We start from the raw sequence: 13,249 nt of genomic DNA on the forward strand, positions 1-13,249 counted from the left end.
CGGCTTGCACTGCATTTTCCTGACACTGCAGTGTGATTGAATGTCGAAGCAGAGCCGTTTCAGGAAATGTTGGGGCCCTAAGCAGCATCTCACACATCTAATTTTCTGTCATATCCTTAATGTTACAACGTCGGATGTTCATATTGACGTGGCAGAGGCTTCAAATAAATATAAATAAATAAATTCTTGTGAGCTAAACCTCTGTCACACTGTTTCACACTGTTCTGAATACTCCGGTTTCAACCGTTTTTTTTCTACTCTACCAGGCCGATTTTTTTCTATAAGCAGAAACTCGGAAACACTGACCAATCAGAGCAGAGCGGGCTTTTTCTGTAGGGGGACTTAAAGAGACAGGCGCTCCTACGGAGCGTCTCATACAGAGGGTGAATACAGGTTCAGCAGCCATGGCCAGTGTGAGAAAAATAAAGTGTTTTTGAGCATTAAAGCATGTAAACATGTTCTAGTACAATCACAAAATACAAGTATGAACCTGCAAATGAGCAGAATAGGTCTCCTTTAATACCACTGAATGAAAATGTATGACTAGGCATACTTTATTATCTCTAAAGATTTCAATAAACAAATAAAGCATAACATGAAAACCAATGAATAGCTTTTTACAAGAAAATGTTTAAGAAAATGAAATTGTGAAAACCACAAGATTATTCTAAAGCATTATAAAAAGCAATAAATAACTTTTAACCAGAAGTGTATATTAATGTAAAAAAGAAAAGGACAATATTTGAATAACTAGAAACCGAATAATGATAAATGTAGATTTTTAAACCAATAATAATATTAATAATGTTATGTATGTATAATATTAATCACAGTATAATACAAATGTTTGTTGTAGGATCCATTTGGCCCATTTGTTATTTTTATGTATACTGCGTTCTGGTGGCCGTATATGTTATTGCTTTCTATTTTTAGCTTCTACATCTCACATAATGAAGCATGCAAGGGGTAATGGCCTTGCTCTATAAATGGCCACATGGTGACACTATCTGCATCCAAAACTGTTGACTTTTTTCTTGGCCTAACGTATCATGAAATGTTTGATATATACTGCAAACATATAGACTGTAAACAGAACCACTGTGCAGAGGAAGGAAAAGTGTTGAGTTGAGTGTCAGGTTGAATTGAAAAGGTGGGTTTGTGGAGTTTGGCATGTGAACTAAGTCATACAATCTAATGCCCCAACTGGCAAACACACAGGCAAAATGTGTGTCTAATCAAGACTCTCAATTAGAGGACTTTCCCTGGAAACACAACACAACAGGGGGCATGCTGGGAGACGGGCGTTCATACACAGCAGTAACTTGGGAGAATTGTGTGGATGGATAGATGGAGAGAATAGAAGAGAGAGAGAGAGAGAGAGAGAGAATGGCATCATCTGGCTGCAGCCTGTTCTTTTGTGTTTGCATGTTGACACTTGCAAGTAGGCACACACGCCACATTCCTCTACTAACCTCTGAGTGTCGGCAAACCTGTGTGTGTGTGTGTGTGTGTGTGTGTGTGTGTGTGTGTGTGTGTGTGTGTGTGTGTGTGTGTGTGTGTGTGTGTGTGTGTGTGTGTGTGTGTGTGTGTGTGTGTGTGTGTGTGTGTGTGTGTGTGTGTGTGTCTCTATATAGCGGTTTTCTCATGAACTCTGGACCATGTCCGACAAATCCGGACATAGTACGAAGTTGCGATTCCACATACGTAGCCCACAACAGGAGATTGTCCGTGTCAGACACAGTCTTGCTAAATGGAAATAATAGCATACTGCTATACTGGGTAGAGCATGCAGCAGAGAGGACATGGCGTGGATTATACCGCGGCCACGTAGCCGGTTTTGTAATTTGGTCATAAACAACCAGAATTTGTCTGCCGATTTCTGCGTCGGCTCTTACCGACAGTAGTTCCCGAATCTCATTGACTCTTCAGTTCGACATTTCTGTTGCTTGTTCACTCTCCGATTGTTTGCCAGCCGACTGATAGAAACGTCATCAACACGGCCACTCACTCGCTGTGAATTTCCGGACAACGAGCTGCTCTATTCGCACATGGGCTCAATCAGACATTACACAGAGTTTGTACTTGGGAGCTGGCAAGCAAAAGTCAGTTTAATGTCCGGTCCAACTGATTCGGATATTTTGCATTCTCATGTACAGCTCCTCTGGGTGATGTCTAGTGTAATTCAGGTTTGCAGTGCATGTGTGTAAGGGGCTTCTGAAGTTAAACACCCCCCTCTGGCCCTGATTGGTGAATCTGAACAGGGAGCTGTGGATTTTTGCAAATCGCACTGCAGGCTGTATGTGGTGCCAGAAGCTGGATTTTCTTTTAAATGACCTGCTGAATGCAGTTCTACTGGAACATAGGGTCAGTTTCAGCAAATTTGACAGAAAGTTAGTTTTATAAGGCTTACCTACTGCATCTTTAATGTTTATCAGTTTTTCAGTCAAATGTATGGTGTTACTAAATTCTGCTGTCAGATGAATTCTTCACAGCAAGCATGTAATTAAAAACCAACAAAACAAGTGACTGCTCAGGAGAGTAAAGTCTGATTTATGGTTCTGTGGAGGCTCCACGCAGAGTGGAGCACAGTGGCATAGTTATCAATGCCATTAGCATGGTGGCTAACACTAACGTAACTGTGTTTTTATCATTTTGGCCGTTTTTTTTAACTTACTGTCATTGTGCTAACTGAGCACCGTTAGCCTTTACAACAGAGTCGCTTCACTACACCTGTTAGATAATGTTTCAGTCCAGAGTTCTCTGTTGACTTGTGTTTGTCGCTGTGTGCTCGTGGTTGAAATGAATGTAAACAAAGAAGTGTGCCAGAAATGCAATGCGCCATGATGTAGGTTCCCCCTTCGAGGCTAATGTTGGATATCCCTCTAGTTTACAGAACATGACAACCAACACGTGATAGTGGCTTTGGCAATGCATAAGCCTGAGTAGTGTAGTGATATTGTATTTTTTATATGGCTGTCAAAATTAACCTAATAATAGTCTAGCTTTGCCAGACCTTCCTCCAGAGCGCAGCGGAGGTCTGGCTAGTCCACACAGCATTCCTGGGATGGGAGAAAAACGTGCTCTGGTTTATTGGCATTTCTTTAAACCAATCACAATCGTCTTTGGCGGCGCTAAGCACCGGAAAAAGCCGCGGTCATGCCTCTGCAAAATAAGCTCGGGAAGGAACTTGTTTTGGTGGAACGTGTACGTTCAAAAGTAGTTTTAGTCGTGCAACAGAAAACTCAGATTGGACAGATAGTCTAGCTAGCTGTCTGGATTTACCCTGCAGAGATCTGAGGAGCAGTTAACCAAAGTCCTCAGAAATCCACCGGAGTTTAGAACGCCGTCGTGGATATAGAGCCTAACCTGACAATAATGAGTTATCGCAAATTCCATTTAACGCCACTCATTTGTTTTGATGTACGATTAACGCATGCACGTTCTGTGATTTGGACCTCGGGCCGCTCCGCAGTTTGGGAAATCAGGAAGCGATGCAGCAGTAATGAAACCAAGCTCCTTGAGCAGAAATGGAAAAGGGTCTTTTCTGGCACGTTCAAAGCCCTTCCAGATTGTTTTCTCGACAAGACTACAGTTATTTGCATGTACTGTCTATGTGAACTGAGTTACCAACGGAGTACGTCAAGTCTCAAACACCACTTGCTGGCCAAGCATACGGCCAATGCAGAGCACCATTAATATAAAACTGAGAACCCTCGTCCTCCCCCTCGCCAAAGGCAGGCCATGCTGGATAGTTTGCAACGGAGATGTAAGAAGTTCAAAGAAGTAGGAAGTACAAGTGTAAAGTGGGACACTCCATTGTGTTAGTACCACCAAGTAATGTTCCATTCAGCTCAATGTGCCCGTCTGTTGTTGCTTGATGGGCTTGAGTTTACCATTTTATGCTTTCAGCAGATTTTCTGACTGAGCACGCAGTACCTTTGAGGTTATTCTGGAGAATATTCTGGACAGTATCTGTTTATGAAACTATGAAACATTTACATAAAGCAAGCATATTTGTCCTCTCCCATGTTATTAAGAGCATTTAAAACTGGAAAAATACAATTATGCAATTAATCGCAATTAAATATTTGAATCGACTGATTTGTCTGATAGCAATAGTTAGTGCATATTTTGCATATTTACCTGATTACCTTTAATAAAAATAAAAAAAACACACAATCAGCTTCTAGCACGACGTATCTATCAGTAAAAAGGCTCCTTATCGAATCGTTTCAGTTTTTAGGTAAGTCTTGAAATTATTTTCTGGTAAAAGTGAAAAACAACTGCCGAGTGGTTTAAATGTTTAAACCTTCATGTGATGTTTGGGCCAGACACAATGAGAGAAAAGAAATAACGTGGTACTTTATGTTAAGTGATATAATGTGTTATTCTTTGGGTATCTCCATTTTCACTCATGATATTAAGTAGATATTGTCAATTTTATATAAAATAGCCAAATATCACAAATTTTCCTCAAGGGGGTTTACAATCTGTACAGCATATGACATCCTCTGACCTTAGATTCTAGATTCGGATAAGGAAAAATTCTCCCCCAAAGTCCTTACAATATCAGTGGAATGTGTGTGATCATACCGTTTGTTCAGCAGCTAGAGTTCTGTAGTGTGGGATGAAGGAGTGGGGTGGGAATGTGAAGTGTCTGGGAATCGTATAATGTGGGTGATGTAGGAATGCTGTCACCTCTCAGTGTCCAGTTTGCAAAGTCGTTTGGTCCGCTCTGTGTCACTTACGGTAAGACAAAGGAACAGCAGGCCCGAACACTGGACATGCGTTTACAGTTATCAACCAGAGAGAGAGAAAGAGAGAGATAACTGAGCTACCATCCATTTATTGTGATTTATTTCCATTTCAAACTGTATACAAAGGCTTGAGATCTGACAGAAATCTGAGTGAACTACTGTCCACGCCCCACACTCATACAATGATGATAGAAAACAAGCTTAACTGAGAATTAAAGGATAGGTTCACCTTGCTTATGTCTGTCTTAAAGCGTGCATCTTATGCTCATTTTCAGGTTCATAATTGTATTTTAAGGTTGGAACAGAATAGTTTTACATTGTTTAATTTTCAAAAAACACCATATTTTTGTTGTACTGCATAGGTCTCTGTTTTAGCTACAGAGTGAGACATCTTTTCTTCTTCTTCTGTACTATCTTTGATTGCACTCGCACACGCGCAGTAGCTCAGATGTAGATCATGTCAGCTAGCTCCATAGACAGTAAAAGAAAGGCTGTTTCTCCATTTTCAGTCAGTTACAAGGATGTACAGGATTAGCTGGGAGACTTCTTCTAAACGAGGGTGCACATGTAAGTAGTTCTACGGTAGATTATGGGGAACTTGTGTGTGTTGTAGCAGTGCTTTGCTCTTGAGAACGAGGTAGCATGCTAGCGCTAGCATGCTTTCGGCTAGTGACGTAGAATGCCGTTCAGATTTTGACCAGCTCACCAGGAGACTGAAGGCAGGACACATTCAGAAATCGTATCTCACTCAAATGGATTTTTTTCAAAGTTTGTATGTGTGTGGAAGCACCAGAGACACAAAATAACACCCCAAATCCCAGAAAAGGTGATTTTTTTCATAATATGGGCACTTTAAAACAATACTCCCATGCCCATATGTAAACAGTTTGGGTTGATATACTCATTCCTCCAGTCCATACAGGTCATCATGAAATCTTTCTCACAACCTTCCAATGTAAAGGCTCGATTTTACTCCGAAATGGACAATTGCGGACACCACGGACACATAGTAGCTCTGTTTATACTCCGCTTACAGGACACTTTCCAAACGTGGACAGTAGATTGCTACGCTACCACTTGTAACAGAGCGGCTGTCTGGACACGTTGGGACAAGTCCGCGCGGACACAACAAAATGGCTTTGGTGGGCATTCACACAGCCTGCGTCGGTCGTCGGACGATCCGGCAAAAACGCATGTCTGGCTACACCACACATACATTCTAGGATAGGGGGGAAAAAAAAACGCTCTGGGTTATTCGCATTTCTTTAAACTAATCCCAATGGTCTTGGGCGGCGCTAAGCTCCGGACGCAGCGACGATGGCTCTGCTAAATAGTGTCAGGACACTTGTTTGGGTGGAACATTTGCAACCTGCAAAAGAAAACGCCACATGCAGTATTAAATGAAGTTAACTGTTCATACAATACAGTAACGTGAGCTATTTAAATTAGCAGGATACATGGTTAAACCTCATTTGCTCTTACCGGTGTATCGCTGTGTGTACTTCGTCCACAGCAATCCCACCAATCGCTCCCAAAACGTCCCAGTTAGAGAGTAATATGCCCTAAATGTATTCTTTGTAAATCTTTACAATCATTCCCCGAAAGAACCAAGCAGGCCTACCTTGTTGCACGATCCAAATTTTCTTCAAAACTTGCCATTTTCAGTGTGTAGCTCGCTAGCTCAAAGGCTGTTGTTGTTTCCCGAAGCGAGCTTGAAAATGGCAACACACACAGAGAGCGGAAGGTGAGGGCAGAACTCCTCCCCACGTACAAATGTCCAACGAAAGAAGTTCCCTCCCGACACTGTGATTGGTTTAAAGACATACAGACAACCCAGAGCAATTTTTCCACTTATGTGCAGAATAGTGACGCAGCCAGACTGTTTTAGAAGTGTGGCCATTGCTATGCGAGACTTGCATCGCACAAATCGGCTGGGTATCTTCCAAAGTTATGGTGATTTTAGTATCAAATTCTCTCTTTGTCTGGCTATCCTTGCTTAAAATGTAACTTTGGAAGATACCAACTGACAATTGCCATCACTTGAGTCATCCAGCTCCATGTGGAGTCACAAAAGACTTTCCACAACTCTTTACACAAATGCAGTCGTACTCCCCAACACCTGTAAACACGCTTTCATGTGTAAAAGTGGTTCCCCTTTAGGTGTTATGTAAAAAGAATTGCCAGTAGTGACAACCCCACAGAGAATAATCTCCAACTCTGCAGTTGCCCTCAGCTCTACAGAGCTTTTAGCCTCTTTCAGCTTTTTGTTTTGGTTTGACAGCCTGCAAATTCCGCTTTTATTTTAATTTTTCCAGTAGTAGTAGCAGCAGGAAACCAGGCAGCTGTTTTCAGTGAAAAAGCTCTGAACAAGCTCTGAAAAAGCATGTACACTACTTGCTCAGCACCAAATAGCAAACAGACACAGTTAAGAGACTAGCAAACCAAAAACAGCTAAAAGAAGAGTGACTATTTGCCTGACATTAATGCTAATAGGCAACTGTTTGCTAAAACATTCACAATAACCATTTTATAAGCTGGTAATAGATCAGATGTTGAAGAAGAATTGTATGGTAGTTATTACTTTTTCATTTTCTTGGATTAAGTTGAATTTAAATGTTGCCCATTGCTTGCTGTTCACAGCTCCTGCATGGAACAGTGACACAAACTGTGTGAATTAAAAAGCACTGTACATGTGACATTATTGCCATCAAACGGTTAATGTTGTTGTTGAGTTACACAGCCAGCAGAAGAGCTAACCAGGAAACGGTTTCCCCCCACAGGCCAGGAAATGCATCATCCTCTGACACACACACACACACTCACTCACACACACAGTGCCACGCCCCTCTGCACACACAGTCAGTGATATGACATCCTGCCCAGTTGTATATCTGTGTCACTGCTGACTGCTGTGTCTCCACACCAGGTAAAGTACAGCTCGCTCCTTCCTGTTTTCAGCCCCTTTAAACAGCTTCTAACTGGACCACAGTCCTCTGGCCGCATTCTTTTCATGTGCTGCTTTTCTCCGTTAGTCGCACACTTGTTGTTCTGTGGTGTGTGTGTGTGTGTGTGTGTGTGTGTGGGTTTCAGGGTTTTCACTTCAGATCTCAACATGTGAAAACTGGTTTGCATGCTTGTCAGCTGTGAGTGTGTTGGCATCTCAGCACAGGTAACAGAGAGCAGAATAAATGAATAACATTAGGATTAATAGGAACCTATCCATAGTGGTTTGATTGAAGTGCTGTGGTACGTGTTACTTTTTTTTACAGCACAATTTGTATCTTGGCATTTTATGTCTGATGTTGAATGAACAGCTGTCTATCATCAGCATAGTACAAAATAATCACAAACTGTCCGTTCATATGTCTGCATAAAGTGTTGGGTCAGGTGTAATCTTTATACTTCCCAGTGTGTAACACTGACACAATATTTCATTATCAGGAAGTACGTAATACTTATGGCCTGTTTAAAAATCTGTGCTAACCATATCATTTTAACATGAAAATGCAATATAGAAACCAGTAGAATAGATTAAGAAAAATGAATACTAGATTAAGTGGATAAAAAATGAAGAACATTTGGTGCTTTAGTATTTCCAGCAGCAAGGGCGTTGTATGAGAGATTGAGTCAAAATAAACATGTCAGCCAGTGCAACAGCGTGGCTCATTGATGTGTTTTTAATCATTTTTGGACAACAATGGAGCTCTATGCACAGAGGAATAAGCTATATCAGGCTTTGATACACACACCGTACTTGTTAGTAGCATCAACTCATTGGAGGTTTGGGTCTGCACATGGGACTTTTTAACAATTTTTTTAACAAGTTAATAGGGAAAAATAACTATTAGAGATATCCTTTAAATCACATTTGACAGCGCTCTGCCAACGCACAAATGACGTTTCCTCCCGGTTGACCTATGTCAAAATTACACCGATCGGCCTTTTAATCAGTCAAATAACTTAATGTTTCATTAACACGCTCTTGTCACAGCACAGTGTTCACGCCAGACGACTGACAACTTTTTCGGCTGATTATAACGTTAGCTGTAACCAGTGTCTGGTGGAATTTAGGAAGCTAACTTTGTTAGCTAACTAACCCGAATATAATTGTTATTTTAAACTGCATGTAAACGCACTGTGAGAGACACTTTTCCTTTAGAGAGTGTGTCTCTGAGCTTTGTCACATAAAGCTGAGTTTCCTGTTCCTGACTTTCATTAGCTCAGTTTGGCTTCAGTTAGGCAAGAACACGCAATAGTGAGATCTTCTCGGTTTCATAATTGTTTTTCTTCTTTTTACACAATTCTAATCGTCTTAAGCGACTTGATTACAGTAAAAGCTGCTGGTCACCAAGAAGTTGCCCAATATCTTCCATGTGGAAAGATCATGGCTGCATACTGAGCTAGACACACTTAACGCTGTCAGGGTTTCATACTGTAAAAGCATGATAGGCATTCAGAAAGAGCCATTCCAGTTATTTGCAAGTGTGCGTGCGTGCGTGCGTGCGTTCGTGCGTGAAGCATAGTTAAAACTGGAATGCATGACATCGTTTGACACTTAGAGGCTGTGGCTCAGGTGGTAATCGGAAAGTCGGCGGTTGGATCCCTGGCCCTGCGGTCCCATGTCGAAAGTGTCCTGCGGCAAGACACTGAACCCCCAGTTTCTCCCGATGCTGCGCCATCGGAGTGTGAATGCGTGTGAATGTTTATCTGATGAGCAGGTGGCACCTCGTACGGCAGCCTCTGTATGAATGTGTGGAAATGGTGAATGGTTCCTGTACTATGTAAAAGCGCTTTGAGTAGTCCTAAAAAAGCGCTATGTAAATACAGCTCATTTACATATGTTGGAAATCAGTCAAGATGCTTCCGCTCACAAAACCAAGCCGAGTACTTGCTTTGACAACAGTTTTATCAGTGTGAACGTGAGTTACTGATAGTTTTGCGGCAGCTTGTGTGAAAATCACCTAAATAATTTTCAGAATACAGTCACACTTTTTTCTCTCTTTCTCTGCCTCTTCCTGTGTGTAAAGACACATTTCCATCTGTTTCTGACTTTTTAAAGTGGGACGATAGACAAAATTCATGTGATTTTGGTGTTCATCCATTAGCTGAGGAAAATATATCTGTATTAATCTGTAAGAGAATAGATTCAGTTCTTGTCAAGACACATACAAATAGAAAATGTGGTATTGGTCCAATAAGATAAAACTTTGTCTGTTCACACAGAACATTTTCATGCATCGTCTGCTCCCACAATTAACAGATAACATTAAAAACCTGTATTAATGAATTGTATTGTCTTAATGAGCGATACAATGAGTAAAGCTCCTGTAGCTGCTGTGCAGTTAAGACCTCACACCTGAAACCACACACACCAGCCGTGGTGTAAGCACTGCACAAAACCAAACCCAGTTCTCTTTTTACTCGTGCACGTGACCTGACCATAATGTCTGTCACTCCGTTCAGTGACACTTTGTTCACACCACCTGCAGACCAATGACAAAACTAGGAGATGTTTGATGAGAAGGCCATGTTGTTTGACTAAAGCAAGAAAGATAATCATAAAGTCCATCTGTACAACCTTCTAAAGCTCAAGATGGGTTTTTCCCAAAAGCATTGTAACATGTTAGTTTTTATTAAGTCTGGTCATTTAATTGCATCTTAAAGGTTCAGTTTAGCTAACTTTTATGAAATTTGCTGAAATGTCACTATATCGTCCAACGAGATCTCGCGATATTAAAATGTGACGAGATAATGACAGACATATTTATGAAACTTAGGAGCATACGCTTAAGAGCATCACCGCTTGATTTGAGGTCTAATCTGTGCTCAGGGGAAACCTATGCCTCGAGCAGCAGCTAAAGTGGTCAAAGTTTACTTTTTTAGACCTACTTTCACCCAGTAACATCTATCATAAGCACACTGAACGCCCTGTCGACTGAACAGGGACATACATGTTCATACTGAATAATTCAAATAATGGTATAATGGTAATCCTACAAAATAATATATAATATAATGTTTTCTGCAGTTTTTTTTTTATTTTTTAGGCTGCATGCAGTCCCAAAACCTCCCACCAATCAGATGGTTAGGACGGCCTGCATATGTTGCCTGGGAGGCAAAACCCAGGGGCTGTGAGTGCTCAGTAATAACTGAAGATGAACTCAACAGCTTGATAGTCAGAGGGCACTGTTTAGAAGGATTTTTAACTTTGGACGGTCAATAATGGAAGTTTGAAAAGGTGGTGCTAAAGAGAGAATAGAAAGTGATAAAAGCAGAAGGTAGGGAATGTGAACGTAGCGTGAAGCAGTCCAACGATGTCCCCTTTAAGGAATCACAGTTGGATTCAACTAATTGGTTTTATAGGTCAGTTACGGAGCCACTTGGAACCGGCCTGCAGCTCCATCCCACACTGACTGACAGCTCGGCCGTGGCTGGATAAATGACTCTGACGGGGGAGGGGGAGCGGGGAGGCGTAGTCCTTCTCCTCTCAGGGATTAGTGGAAGCTTCTTGGACCATTTGCATGTGAATGGATCCAGGAGCTGCCTTTAGCCACCAACAGCCCCCCGCGCTCTCACTCTTCTTTTTTTTTATTTTTTTGCCTCTCACCCTTTCTCCACTCCCCACACTCCTCCTGATCAGGGAGAACCAGAGAGAGGGAGAGAGATACTGACAGAGAGTGTGCAGGACCATCACGGCCGCGGCGGACAAACTTTGCAGAAAGAGGAGTTTAGAAAGCAGAGGCAGTTCTTCTTTTCAGAGAGCCCCCTTCACTGCCAACCAAGGAGGCATACAACTGGCTTTAGTGAATGAGAGAAGGTAGGATTTTTTTGTGTGTGTGTGTCTCTCATCCCCCATGGGAATCGGTGGGATACGCTCAGTTCCCCTGGGCTAACAATGAAAGCTGACAGGACTGGTCCACTTTGGCGGTCAGGATGGGGGGTGGGAGGGTTGCTAGGCCTCGGCTGGCTTCTTACTAACTGTTAAATCGGAGAGCCTAAATGTCAGTCTCAAAAAAAGGCTTGCAAGACTCAGAAAGTGCTAGAACTGCTGCTTTGTTGCCAAGGTGTTTTAAGTTTTGGAAACACATGTATGCTGTGGTGTCTGTATGAATACCAAGCACATTGTCAATGAACTGCTTCGCTCACTTGTCCATATACCACTCTTTGTGTTCCATATGTCACAAAACTGCATATTAGTATACTAATAAAAAAAAATCTGTATTTATGCATTATATATTATATATCTTGATGTTTTTATTCATTTATGTATTTCTAGGCGATCTATCACGCGTACCTGCTGTTATTTTCAGACCCTCAAGGACTCTTTATGACAGTATTTTCCCCCATATATACTTTCCCTATATATTACATAGTAAATACAGTAAGGCTGCAACTAACAATTGCTTTCGTTATTTATTCATTTGCCGATTTCTTCCTTGATCAATCAAGTAATCATGCGGCCTGTAAAACATCAGAAAACTGTGAAAAATGAGCATTACATTTTCTTAGAGCCCAAAATGATGTCATCAGATGTCTTGACCGACCATTATATTCTTAACTATTGTGTTCGACCGATTCAGACATTTGCATTCTCACTGTTTTTTTTTCAAAGATAAATAGAAGTAACCCTTTATTTATATATAACATATATATATAACTTAATTTAAGTCAATACAGACCACAAACTAATATTAGAATAGACAAAATGTGAAGAAACCAAACCCAGCAGGTTGTTTAACAACTCTCAATTCTAGCTCAAATGAGGTATCTGGTTGCCATATTTGTTTGGGTCAAAGGAGTTGCACCCTAAAAGTCGTCTCTGTACACTATGACTGTTTTATGTCCTGTCAACTGTGTTGTTTGAGGACATCAACAGTGTGTTGGGAGGAAATTAGGATAGTTTTAGTAGTAATCAGAAGTTGTATTGGTTTTATATAAGGGAATCTCTACTTGTTTCGATGAGGCAGGGGACAGCGGCGTCCGCTGAGCTACAGAGACTCAAAGCTTTAGTGCATAACCTTTTTGATATTAATGAACGCCCGTTACATTCAAGCCGTTGCCAAATGAGTTGCTACAAAGCTAATTAAGACTATCAGCTCCACACAACGCTCTCTGGATTTCTCAGTAGGACCACCGTAGGTTCAGAAGATTGTGGCGTCTGGTGACTTTCGCGCACAGAAACTTGAGTGAAGTGAAGAGTCCGTGTCCTCCTTGGCTACCAGCAACTATGTGGGGGAGGGGTGGGGGTGCGATTACAGAAGGCTTGCGTCATGCGGATGCAACAACAGTGTTGTTGTCATTACTTGGACCGCCGGCGTTAAATGGTAAAGTTGAGAGAAGCTCGACTTCATGCATATTTCTCCCTGATGCTCGTTTTGATGGACACCGATGCGGCATGTATTAAAATAGTTTCATCCATGCATACCATGTTTAAAAAGAAAGACTACAAACGGAAATATTGTGTTCTGAAGAAACAAATTAACTGCTTTGTC

The 13,249-nt window shown here is 41.4% G+C and overlaps 1 protein-coding gene across 4 annotated transcripts in view; it reads left to right on the top strand.

Annotated features, from left to right (window-relative positions):
• sept12 (septin 12) overlaps window positions 1–13,249 on the top strand; it is a 100,413-nt gene that overhangs the window by 46,797 nt on the left and 40,367 nt on the right. The window contains exon 1 of one of the 4 annotated variants that reach the window (XM_039824318.1): window positions 7,614–7,683. The exons of 2 other annotated variants lie outside the window; for them this stretch is intronic. Coding sequence is in view for 1 of the 2 variants with exons in the window: in XM_039824317.1 (XP_039680251.1) it covers window positions 11,565–11,574 (10 nt within the window). In the remaining variant the exon portion in view is untranslated. Of the gene's footprint in view, window positions 1–7,613; window positions 7,684–11,230; window positions 11,575–13,249 lie in introns of those variants that run through there. One more of the 4 variants, XM_039824317.1, reaches the window with a different exon arrangement.

Source organism: Perca fluviatilis, chromosome 15 (genome assembly GCF_010015445.1).
Source record: "Perca fluviatilis chromosome 15, GENO_Pfluv_1.0, whole genome shotgun sequence".
In the NCBI taxonomy this organism is placed as follows: domain Eukaryota; kingdom Metazoa; phylum Chordata; class Actinopteri; order Perciformes; family Percidae; genus Perca; species Perca fluviatilis.